The sequence below is a fragment of the Podarcis tiliguerta genome (genome assembly GCF_965153285.1).
Source record: "Podarcis tiliguerta genome assembly, chromosome: 5".
Taxonomy (NCBI): Eukaryota; Metazoa; Chordata; class Lepidosauria; order Squamata; family Lacertidae; genus Podarcis; species Podarcis tiliguerta.
The window spans coordinates 38,616,091-38,629,049 of record NC_139538.1 but is presented as its reverse complement, the minus strand read 5'-3'; the positions used below and the strand labels follow the sequence as shown (position 1 = coordinate 38,629,049).

Here is a 12,959-nt window from a genome sequence, read left to right as displayed (position 1 = left end):
GTTTTGATGTGAGATCACACCCCAAAAACTTTCCTGTGTGATCCTCTTTTAGCAATTTCCATGCAAAATTTACAGCCGCTTTTTAAAACTCCAGATGGATTATTACAACTGCCTGAAAGGGAAATTCCTGAAAGGCAACTACGAATGCATAGTTAGTTCTCTCAAGCTGTATTGAATTGTTTTGAACTCTGGAGCATCTTTTAACTCAGAAGCTCAATACATCATTTCCTTCCTCTACGTAACCAACACAAAAGGCATGTATTTTGTGCTCAAGGTGCTGGAATACAAAAAACAAGGTGCCTTGTGCAAGTCAAGCACTATGAGCATCAACTGTACGCTATTTTATCTAAGAAGTTCACTCGGTGGATTAGACAGCCCCATTCCATCCCATTGTGATTCTATGAAACAATGAACCAACTTGAACAGTTAGAAAAAAATCCCTTTTATTTACAAATAAAGAGCATTCAGGGGCGGAAACACAACCGAAACCCTACATACACACATACACACTCACAGGCACACTAACTTGTTCCATTAAATCCACTGCATGCTGCTAAGGACCTCACTTGCACCTATTCTCGGCCTCACTGCTCAATCCGGACCACCACCACTGTGACGTTATCTGCAGAGCCTCGCTGCACAGCCTTGTTGGCCAGCCTGTTACAGGCCGCTTCATACCGAGCATCAGCAGCTGATTTGGCATCTCTCGTGGGAATAGTTTTGTCCTGTTGGGAAGCAGAATACACAAATGCGGGGTAGTTTCTTTTAATTTGCCGAGAGCACTTCAGTGCCCATGTCTCTCATTCCCAGAGCAACTTCTAATTATTTACAATGTTTGTATATCATTCGTTCACAAAAAATCACCTGGGAAGTATAGGGACTTTTCAACACCCACAACCCCTGCTATACTATAAAGTACAAACATGGACATAAAGTTAGAAACACTTTTTTAAAAAAGTATTGTAATAAAAGTAAAATCAGCAGCCGAGGATACAGTAGTGCCAAGTATCTATTAAGCACTAAAAATGTGGCTTTAGAACTAGAAAGTTTGGGGGGGGGGGATAAACGTCTTCAGCTGGCTCTGAAAAGGCCACAACATAGACATCAATGGAGTCTTTCTTGTGGAAGGCATTCCACAGCTGGGAAGTCACCAGTGAAGGGTCTCTTTCCTTCACAGCAAACAACCTCATCTCATTTAAACAGAAACACTCAAAAAAGGGCCTCTACTCAGTCTTGCAATTAGCTACCTGCACTGTCATCTGAAAGGAATGTTTTGGTGTTTTTTTAAACTCGCCACAAGCCCCGCTGCCACCTGCTGCTATGGGGACAGAGGGGCCATCTCTCTTCTGCCCCCTTCCCACCTGAAACAGCAACTAGACATATATTAAAGTTTACATGGTCCCTGCTTGGTTGAATCAGGGCACGCAACCCATCAAGTGGATGTCTTACATGCCAGCCAAAGAACAAGAGTGAGTTCCTCTTCCATATTCCTTTCCTAACAAGCAGCCCTGTCTCTTCTCACTCAAGCCTATCTTCCCCTTACCTCCAAACAAGACATAATGAAGTTCACAGCTTCATCTGGTGAGAAGACTTTGAAGAGACCATCACAAGCCAAGAGGATAAACCTGGAAGAGCAATAAGTGATACGTTTTATGGGGGGTGGGGGGATTAGTACCTAGAAACAAAACAGAACACAAGGAGTGATTTAACCGTTTATTCTAAAGACAGCCCACTTGTATTCTCTGCATTTGTGTACTTGTGTCAGGTTTTACCTGTCGTTGTGTGTAAGCTGGCAGCGCTTGACATCTGGCACAGAGATGACCCCAAAGCGCTTGTACTGCCCATCCCCAATGGAGCGAGAGACTTCCAGGACACCCAAGACACGTCCTTCCCTACAAAAGTGGGGGGAGAGAGCCTATTTCAGCATGCCACTGGGTTTAATCCCCAAAGTTGTCAGGCTAGAACCGGGATGGGGAACCTGTGGCCCTGCAGGTGTTGTTGCGAGCTCAACTCCCAGGAGTCCCACGCAGCATTGCCAACGTTCAGAGAAGATGGGAGAGATATTCCAACAGCACCTGGAGGACAAGGGTTCCCCACTTTTGAGCTAGAAGTATTTGGGACCAAGGTGAATCCAGTTTACTACAGACTCTAGCTAGATGCTTCACAAGTAGTCTATACAATTCCTTTTGCAACTTTACCGTATAATTATAGAACTCAAGAGAAAGCAATATGTTTTGATCACAAATTGGCACTTGAATGTTAATTTGTTAATATAATCTGAACACCTGCCCTAGTTATGCATTCACTTAAAATTTGGTTGAACTTGTTCAGTATGGCACACTCCCATGTGCCCTTGCAGGACTTTTTCTGAGAAATTCAAGAAAAAAATCTTCATTAGGAGACCAAGTGGCTACATGTGCATGCTTTTCAAGTATAAGGAGCTACATTCAACGCTGTCATCTCCCTGTTCTCAGCCACTCTTTAAAGGGATCTCAGGAAGCAAGAGCTGAGAAATATTTCTGCTTGAGAACCTGGAAAGCTATTGCCTTTCAGAGAGCAACAGCACTTGGCTCTATGTACCACTGGCTGAACTAGTTAGAAGGAAGCTCCACCACATGGCAACAATATTTTCAAAGTCACAGCAGCACCTTTGTTTTTATCATGCAATGATTCAACAGCACCTTTGGTAAGAATCACTTGGTCTCTTTAAGAAGAGAGTTTGACATCTGAGCAGCTGGATTAAAGCTATCTGGCCAGCAGTTAAAGGGCCCTGTTTGCTCCCAAGGTCAGATGCATTGTCATTTTTACAGAGTCACATTCTTTATACACCCCACCAATAAATACAATACCAGTTCATATTCATACTCTATATAGCTAGGAAAATACTAACTTATTTCAACTATTAACATTTATCCACATAGGTAGTTAAACGATGGCTTCTAACAAAATAAAAAAGCCAACTCACATAGTCTACAGCTAACAGTTAATAAGAATTTTCCACAGTTCAAATGAGCATTTACATTGGGCGGCCAGAGGGGGTGGTTTGCAGCTAAAAAACCCAAATGTTGCTGAAGGGCTATTGGAGAAAGAGAAGAGAAACCTGTTACCTGACATTCCCTCCAGCCTTTTGGATCCTCATCCGCTCGTCGTATTGAGTTGGGTTATGTTCTTTACTGAGACTTAAGGCTGTATGTTTCTGACTTTCTTCATTGTAGCGACACAGAAGCGCCTGCACTGACAGAAGAACCCTCATGAGCAAGTCTCTGCTTGGGGCAATATAGGATACAACTTTCCATTAAGCAAACCCTTAAACAATTTCTAAGTAAAGGTAAAGGGACCCCTGACCATTTGGTCCTTTCGTGACCAACTCTGGGGTTGTGGCACTCATCTTGCTTTATTGGCCGAAGGAGCTGGCATACAGCTTCTGGGTCATGTGGCCAGCATGACTAAGCCGCTTCTGATGAACCAGAGCAGCGCATGGAAACACCGTTTACCTTCCCGCCAGAGCGGTACCTATTTATCTACTTGAACTTTGACGTGCATTCGAACTGCTAGGTTGGCAGGAACAGGGACCAAGCAACGGGAGCTCACCCCATCACGGGGATTCGAACCGCCAACCTTCAGATTGGCAAGTCCTAGGCTCTGTGGTTTAACCCACAGCGCCACCTGCGTCCCAATTTCTAAGTTAAGTAGTGTCACTCTATTGCATGGCTCCAGCCTCACTAATAATAATAATAATAATGATAATAATTTTTATTTATACCCCGCCCTTCCTGGTTCAGAAAACTGGGCGCAGGGTGGCTAACAACAAATTTAAAACACAAAATGGCCAGAGCCTGAAATTGGCTTGAGCTGAGAACATCTTAAAAATTGATGGAAAGACAACACCACTGAGTCTTTAACGCCATCTAGAGTTCACCAAGAAAATCCAACGGATCACAGAGCTGCTCCAAAGCACATTTCCTCCCAACAACTAAATTTGGTGGACATATTGCAAGGTAATGACAGTGCTAAGGTACAGCTGCTATAGCATCTTTTGGTGGAACTGAAAAGATTAGCGTCACTCAGTAACAAGAAAAATGTATTGAAATTGGACCCACAACTTCTAGTGCTGCTTACCCTGCTGTCTCCAAGGTTGGCAATATACAAAGTATTATCAATCACCAGCACACAGGTTGCTGTGGAGCCATCCTTCCAGGCAGGTTTCCTGTGGTAAGTGGAAGAAAGTGGAAGTACAAGAAAGTGGAAACAAAAAAGTGAGTTCAAGCAAGTTCCAAATTGTTCCAAGAGTCATGCCGCACAATTATGGAGACTGATAGCCCAATGCAAAAAAGAGGGGGGATTAATGGACCACTCACAAGTTTAAGAACACACCTGTGCTATAGCCCCCCTTGCATTTTGAAATGGTTGAGTTCACATGAAGGAGTGTACAACTGAGTATGTATACACCCACCCACAAACTCCTGCAAGGGAAAAATAGTTATCAAATTATTATTTATTTATTGGATTTATAGCCCACTTTTTTAGCCAAAGGTGCTCAAGGTGGAAAATGGTTCTCACCGCCTCAATTAATTCCCACAACAACCCTGTGAGGTAGGTTTGGCTGAGAGACAGTGACCGGCCTAAGGTGAGTGGAAGTGTGTAGGGATCTGAACCCAGGTCCTAGTCTGACACTTTAACTACTATACCACACTGGCTCTGCAGGAGCAAAAAGGGGGGGGGGGTATGAAGGTGGCTTTGTTTTAACGCTACTTGACAACTTTCTTTCTCATCTGTAGGGAACATCTGACAAGGGGAAACATGCAAACATCTTTTCTGAAGCGATACAGTCCCAATTACGCTTAACACAATGCCTAACACATAGGCAAACTTGGCCCTCCAGATGTTTTTGGCCTACAACTCCCATGATCCCTAGCAGGACCAGTGGTCAGGACTGATGGGAATTGTAGTCTCAAAACATCTGGAGGGCCGAGTTTGCCTATGCCTGGCCTATATACCTGGAAAGTTTACACTTACTGGCTGGAAGCCTGCTTGAGAAACTCCTCATCGGTGTATTTGAAGGTGTCCAGAAGGCATCTTCTTATTGTTTTCTCAACACTGGGCACATCTCCTGTTATGAACATGAAAGAAGTGATTAGCTACTTCCCTCAAAACATATTCTGTGCTAGACAAATCAAAATTCTTGCTCAGGATTACCTGAAATGTTGCTTACAGAATGTATTATGACTAAAATACTAATTTCCAGTGTCTGCTAAAAACATTCCTGTTTGGCCAAGCCTACCCAGATGCTTAAAACTTTAATCTGTTTTAGTATTTTAACTTCTTATATGTTTTAAGATATTGAATTTCCCCCTCTGATTTTTTGGTTTTATCTTTTGTAAACTGCTTTGAGGGTTGTTGTTGGTTTTTTCTTTACAATCAAGCGGTGTATAAATTTTATGAAATAAATGAAAATCTGCAATTCAGATTAACCGTTCAGGGAGGGCACTTTGCAACTGGGGTGTCCCTGCAAGGAAGGCTGTCTCCCTAGAGGCCACCCACCATCCTTCACTTGCCACAGGACAGGACTGCAGAATAGGACTTCTGAAGGCAATGTCATAGTTTGGTTAAATATATGTTAGAGAAGGCACTCCTTCAGATAGCCTGGCTCCAATTTCTTTAGGGCTTAAGCAGGACCCCAGGACTATGGTGTGAAGGGACACTGTGTTGAAGCTCAGCAGGCCTGGGTCTGTCCAATGCCTGAGTGAGAGGCCACCCTGCAGTCACATGTGTGCCAACTTGGCTTTTAAGGGGGAATAAAGGCAGGATACAATTTAAAGGAAAACAAATAATTGAAACCAGGAGTTTTAATTGGGTCCAGAAACGGATTGGGAGCCAGTGCAGCTGATAAAAGTACTGGGCATTGTGTACCCAAACAAGCACAAAGTTAGTTTCTTCTGAGCAAGCCTCACCAATGTGCAGCAGCAGCTACACTGCTTTAAAACTAGTGCTCAGCAAGCAGGAAACCCCAGAGAATGATACTGCACACACACTGCACTCCCCAACCCCCAATTTTACCTTTAGGGAATTTTCTGATCAGGTTCTGATGCAGGTTCTGTGCTGCATACTTTGAAGCTCGAACTCCTCCATGGCCATCAAAGACAGCAAAGTATGAGACACGGGTACTGTAAAGGAAGACAAGATTGACCCCATTCTCTGGAGGTGGCCAAGAAACTGACAATGTACTGAACTTGCATCACTAGCGGATCTGCAAAAAGCACAACCTTCCCTCATCCATGTACCACAAGGATAGGCAATCTGGTGTTTAACAGATGCTGTTCGACTCCCAACATCAGCCCCAGCCAGCATGGCCAATGGTCAGGGATTACCGGAGTTGCAGTCCATGAACAGGGCAACAGGGTCCTCATTCCCGACATGGATTGCCTACGTACAGGTTTCACATTTCTCTTTAAATTATGAATTTGTCAATGTGTGAAGCAGCCCCCAGTATCAACAAGGACCCAGATCCTAGGTTTTCCAATGCCACTGGTAGAATCTTAACAGTTACACAATTAGAGATCTTGCCTCTTTAGAAGAATACAGAATAAAAAGGATGGAAAGCAAAGATCTGACGTGCTCTTTTAGGATAACTTGGGCCCAATTTTCTGCTGTATCTCCCAGAATTTCATCTGTGAGGAAAGGTGCATTGAGGTGTGAATGTGTGTGTTCAATAGGAACAGGAAGAATCGCACCGAGTTATACCAACTGCCCATTTAGTTTAGCATTCTGTGCCCACAATGGCCAACCAAATGTTTTCTAGGAGCCCAGAAACAAGGCCTAAGTGCAACAGTGTTCCCCACTCAAAGGCATGCCATCTCCAACACCAGAGATAATTTATTATATAGATATGTCTAATAACCATTGCTGGCATAACACATTTCAAAAAGGAAAACACTATTTCCAGACACCAAATCAACTGGAAAGCAACTTTAAAATTATTGTCCACATATCGCAAAACAGGCTATTCAGCACAAAGTAGGACTAGGACACACACACACGAGTCAATATGATAATATGCAAATATAATACTCACATCTGAGAGGGGAGGGGGCTGCACTCTTCTGTGATATCATTCAGAATGACATGGGCATCCTGCATCTCTTCTCGCTCTCCCTTCCTCTCTGCCACGTAGCCCTTCAGACCAAGGATACCCGCAGAATCTAAAAAGAAAGCAAAAGATACACACAAGATTCAATCCTTGAGCTCTCTTTTGCAGAACATCCCATTAAGTGGCCATTTTGCTCAAGACAGTATCATTCTGAAAACCTCTTGGTAACAAACTACATGTAAAGCTTTAACTAGACTACCAGACAACAACATTATAGAATAAAACACACCAATTAAGAGTACACTAGCAATGCCAATAAAACAAAAGACTGAAAGCACCATTCAAGGCAATGTAGGAACATTCCCAAGTTGTATTCACATTCAAAAAGAATCTGCTGGCAGAATACATTCTAATACGAAAAAGCTGTTCAACTGGGGTTAGAACCCTCTGAATATTCTTAATTTTTAAACCTTGTGGCATTACTGTGTTAGCCACAGCACTAGATTGAACAGCTACAGCTTGATCAGGTGCACCAGAGAATACGTCAACATGGTACACTTCTGGGATTTCTACAAATGCAGTTGATGTGAACAGAAGCAGATGTGACTCACGTCATGCCACTGTTACCACATTACAATTCAGTTGGGAGATCGAAAGATGTTTTTGCTTCTACACTCTAGGTTAGCTTGGATAATCTAAGAAGCCTCCTACCCGAGGCAGACGAGGAAACAGATGGAGGCTGTATGGCATGGCAGCAGTTAGGCCATGCTGCAAAGAGCACCAAGAAAAAAAGCTTTCGTGGCAGTGGATAAAGAGACATGGACACAGGCCTGTCTTCAGATCCTCATTCATCTTATTAGGCAATTCTTGTTTTGAATTGTGCACAGCACCTTGTTATTGTGAGCCACATTGAGGACTCAGCTGCCTGAAAAGCAACCCAGAACTGTCATGAAAAAGCTACCACCACCAGCCTCTCACACAAAGTTGTTCTGAGGAGAAGAGGGGGGTAACAGACACATACATTGTCCTTCGCTCCTTGGAGGAAACATGGCTTACCGATATAATACAGACACAATAGTGTCTGCAAGGAAACAAGAATACCCTTAAAAGCAGGAAACTCTGCAGAGGTGAGACATTTGTTCATGAGCATCTTATACTCCTCCCCCTGCTCATTCCTAAGAATGATCACAACAGGAAGCAATCTCACTTTTGCCCTAATTTAAGGCAGCAGTAGAATAGAAAATATGTGGCTTCAGAGTGTCTGAAAACCTTTACAAACTTTCTTTTCCACAAGTTCTTCACTCCCATTCTTCTCTCCCTCCGTGGATTTCCTCTTCTCTCCCTTCCCATGGCTCACGGGAAGAGAAACTTGCTCTGCAGGATGTGAAGCTGAGGAACAAAATGTTGGTCAGTTATTTTATTTATCCGAGTCATTTACTCAAGTGATACTGTGACAGAGTACACAATCCCTGACTGGCTGGGATTATGCAGCCAGATGAGATGGGCCAAATTATGCTGTAACACTGGCTACACCACCCTTGATTTCCCCTTTATATAATCCTAGCTAGAGGAAGCTCTAGTATCAACAGCAATAAAAGATGGTACCAAAGCAGTTGCCAGCGGGGAAGTGAACAGCCAACACACAAGAGCTGAAGAGACAAAGAGGGTGTGGTGTGGAGGGAACAATCCACCTCCTTCAAACCACTACTTTTGAGCCTGAAAATGTTCACCTGTGACTATTTGATGAAGCCCTTCAGTTAACCAACTTCTGAAGCACTCAAGCATGTTTCATTCTCAGGTGTGATCCTATTACAGCAGTGCAATCAACAGCAAGACAGAAATGTTGAGGCTACTGCTCACCTGAGTTTCCGCTGCTGGCAGGTGGGAGGTCGTCAAAAAGCAAAGAGCCTCCAGTTCCTAAAACACAAGGAAACATGTGTCCAGAATCCAGGTCCCAGAGCAAACAGATAGTTTCATAAAGAACACACAATCTATAAAACAGCACTGCCAAGCTAAAATGTCTGTTCTAATGCAACCAGCCTTTGTATTATCAGCAATGTCTCTGTAATCACTCTACCGGTAAACCTGAGTGCGATGTAGAAATGCTGCTTGTGTAGCAAGCCAAAGAACAAAAGTAAACTTAGGCATGTAGCTACACATTACAAATGCAGGCTTGGATGGTGAAGGCCCTGTGATACAGGAATGGCGTTCATGCTAAACAAAGAGACAGGGTTCAGCCAAGGGGTAAATCACAGTTGGGACATCAGCACAGCATCTTCCCAATCCTACAGGCACCTTGAGTCAGAGAGCTCCCCCAGCCAGAAGCAGCAACTATATCCATCATTATTCACTTTTAAGTGCCAGTCAAAAATGTTCCTGTTTACTCAGGCATTTGGTTCTTAGTTGGGACCATATATGGTGATACCCTACCCACATTTTGGGAAATTTTTAGGCATTACTGAACTAAAATGCCCACCATCTCTGTCTGGGACTCACAGAAGTTGTAGTTCAGCAACATCTGGAGGATCAAAGGCCCTGCACTAGTGTGTTGTGGTGTTCAAGCTTTTAGTGGGCCAGGGTAGGATTTGTTTTTTTCTATAATATTGCAGGATGAGCACTTTTGAGTAAATAGCTGTTTTATTCTTTTTATGTTTTAACTTATGTATTTTTTAAAATTTTTTTTACAACTGAAAGTCACTTGGAGACATTTTACATAGCAAGTAATGAATGCACATTAATAAATAATAAACACAACTTCTTGCCCAGGAGTAAAGGCCCACTTTGTGGTGGAGTTTCGACATACATGTAGTAAGTTGGGGCTGGGACAAAGAGTACATATGGCTTGAAGAACTGCCATAAAGAAAAACATTAGTCAAGGAACAATGGTGTCCTGCTTTTCTCAAAGGAGCAATCGTGTCCTGCTTTTCTCAAAGCAAGTTACATACATGAAGAGGATTAAGAGTGCCTGCTAGTCTTCCCCTGAGGCATAAGGAGGGCACATCACTACATAAGGGCCTAACGAACAAAACAAACAGAGGAAAAGGAGATGACCATGCTAGTCAGTGAAAGACATGATGTATACAAGAATCATACCAAAGTCAGTGCTGCTGACTGATGGAAGTTCATCAAAAAGCAAAATTCCTTTCTGCCCTTCTTTCCCTAAAAAATAAAGAGACACAACAACAGATATCAATTTGAGAACATGTGACCACAAGGGACAGATTGACTTCTTTCTTTTTAAAAAAATAACCATTCCCCTGGGGGCAGAATCAGTTGCTCCTCCTGACTTCCTAGCAGCTAACAGTCAAAACAATACAGTACTGGAAAGTCACGGAAGCAGCAGCAATTACAGTACCTCGGGAAGCCGTTACCCATGCGTGTGTATGTGTGAGTGCGCGCTAGGGCTTTCACCCAAGGACAGGACGCGCGTGCGCGCATCCCGGTGTCAATACGCGACGCGTGCATCCGTGTACGAGTTCACACGCGCATGCGTGCTGCACCGTGTTTAGCAAAGCGGGGCTAATCCTGGGCATGAAAAAAACAACACAGCCCGTGCATGCGCCCACCTGGGGCCTTGGCCGCTCTTCGAAGGGACCATGGCTGTGCAGGTGGCCCCGAGTGCAGGCGGCGCCTTCCCTCCCCCGCCAAGAAATGAGGCGAATTCAAGGCTCCGGGAAGGGAAGGAGGGCGGGCGGCTAAGCTCCTGCCCGGCTCCTGAGGCCGACAACCGAAGGCTCCTTTCCGCCAAGCGGTCGGCGAAGTCCAGGCCCCGAAGGGCGCCCGGGGCGCTTACCTGCCACCGCCTCCACAGCTGCCGAAGGGGCCGCCTCGGGAAGGTCCCCGAACAGATCCATCCAGCCTCGCACTCGGCGGCGGCCGGCCCGAGCCGCGGCGACCTCCTCTTCCTCCTCCTCCACTCGCAAAGGCCCACCTGGATGCCAATCACCGACGTGAGGCGGAGCTCTCATTGGCTGCTCGCCTCCCTCGGCTAATCGCTCCTTTAGAGGGGCGTGGCTAAAGCACCCTCGCCAAAAAACAACCAAAAGAAACGCGGGCCTTTTCATAGGCCAGCCGCTCTGGAGGGCGGGACTAGAAGGTTGTAAGTCAGGCTCCGTTATTCCTATGGCTCAAGGATCAAGGAGGAGTTGGCGCCTGCCAATCATCCTTAGGGGCGGGCCCGCCAGTTTTTCGTTCGAACGCTCTGATGACGCGCCGCGTTCTGCTACTTTTCTTCTCTGCAGTGAGATGCTTTTTTGCAATAACGGGAGGCGGAAAAATATTGAGGGGGTACCAAGAGGACGAGGGTTCTGCGGGGCGGGGGATCTTGCCCCGCATGTTAGCTTTCTAAGAGAGACACGACCGTGTAGGTCAAAGTAATGATCCTCCACAGGTGTGCTTTGAAACAACTCCTCCCCCCGCCGCCGGGATGGATTGGTTACTTCTTTGTAACAATATGAAGCTGCCACTAGATGATGCTTGAGCAAGGCAAGAGGAAGTGTGGATGATATGAGACCTGATTTAAGGATAAAAAGCCAGTGTTGTGGGGGGTTTTTTTGGGGGGGGGGGAGGTGGCGGCAAAGGCATAGCCGCTGGGATCAGTGCATAGCTGTCAACTTTTCCCTTTTCTTGCGAGGAATCCTATTCGGAATAAGGGAAACGTTGACACCTATGGATCAGTGCCTAAAAAGCACGAGACAAGTGGGAAAGTGCTTTCTAAGGACAAGGACAAGGCAAGGAGAAGTGTAGATAAGGCCCCTAATGGTGGGAGAACACAGGATGCAGAGTATACGGGAATCTCAGCAACCTAATTGAGAAGGCGAGAAGCACATTTTGGTTTTGACCGATCGAGACTCAAAATCTTTGCTGATGAACTGGAATTCTCACAGAGATCGGTCAGTAATTCCGATCTATCTTTTCCCCATCCTTGCTCTAGCTGGGCAGCTAGAGGCAAAATAAGACGTTGCTACTGCACCCTTAGTAGTTGTGTAGAAGAGGGAATCGAAGTAGCTCTTGTATCACCTACTTGGCCACTGTTGGAAAAAGAATGTTGAATAAGACGGATCTTTGGTCTACTCTAACAGAGCCCTGTACTCTTTTGCAACTGTCCACCCAGCCTACATTAAGTGAATTGTGGTTAGAAAAAATATTTGTTCGCTATGTCTTTCAGTTTATCCAGAGGTGCCATAGGCTGCAAGGAATGGTGTCCTGTGATGTTGGGTTGGAGGGGTATTTAATATTGACAAAGTGGTCCATAGGCTCAGTGGTAGAGCATGTGCTTTTATTTATTTATTATTAAATTTATTTCCTGCCCTTCCTTCCAAAGGAGCCCAGGGTGGCAAACAAGAAGCAACAAAACAGTAACATATTTAAAACAATTCCAACACAGATGCATACTCTGAAAGAGTCAACTTAAAAAGCATGTTGAAAGAGGTAAGTCTTCATCAGGCCACAACTGCTCTGATAACCCCCATGCTTCCTCTTCTCCTTTTGCCCTAGTTAGCTGTCTTTCCTCCTTTCTTTCATCTCCCTGTTGTTTCATCTCCCTGTCATCCTCCATCCTCCAGGCTTGCTCTGACCCACATTGGGTCACATATTACATAGCCAGGAACTAGGAGAGTCCACCTCTCATATGCATCTGCCTGTGTATTAAGATTGTCAGCAAAAATTCTGGTCTGGGTGTTCCCCACCTTCATAAGTTTATGTGAGTGCCTACCAGGGACAAGACCTTTTCTGTCAATATGGAATGACCTCCCCAGACATGTTTGCCTGCTGACCACATTAATGTTAAGTGCCAGTTTTAAAGTTACCTTGCCCCCATTTTTAACACTAGTAATATCATTCTTTCTTTTTTTCTCCTTTTAAGATAGTCTAT

General features: G+C 44.7%; 1 protein-coding gene across 1 annotated transcript; it reads right to left on the bottom strand.

Annotated features, from left to right (window-relative positions):
• Positions 1-426: 426 nt before the first annotated feature.
• Positions 427-11,098, bottom strand: ILKAP (ILK associated serine/threonine phosphatase). The gene is made up of 12 exons (XM_083443325.1): positions 10,881-11,098; positions 10,181-10,246; positions 8,948-9,004; positions 8,357-8,476; positions 7,073-7,199; positions 6,058-6,164; positions 5,017-5,110; positions 4,120-4,207; positions 3,108-3,229; positions 1,773-1,892; positions 1,544-1,625; positions 427-725 (listed from the first exon to the last, which is right to left on the bottom strand). Exons 1-12 carry the CDS (start codon positions 11,053-11,055, stop codon positions 585-587), a joined length of 1,299 nt encoding a protein of 432 aa, XP_083299451.1. The 5' UTR covers positions 11,056-11,098; the 3' UTR covers positions 427-584.
• Positions 11,099-12,959: the final 1,861 nt, after the last annotated feature.

What these genes read in the sequence shown, in the direction of transcription:
- ILKAP (XM_083443325.1), bottom strand. Translation starts at nt 11,055, where the DNA reads ATGAGAGCTCCGCCTCACGTCGGTGATTGGCATCCAGGTGGGCCTTTG. An exon ending in AGCTGTGGAGGCGGTGGCAG is followed by an intron (nt 10,247 to 10,880) that starts GTAAGCGCCCCG and finishes TTTATTTTTTAG; the next exon opens with GGAAAGAAGGGCAGAAAGGA. An exon ending in CAGCTTACACACAACGACAG is followed by an intron (nt 1,626 to 1,772) that starts GTAAAACCTGAC and finishes TTGCTCTTCCAG; the next exon opens with GTTTATCCTCTTGGCTTGTG.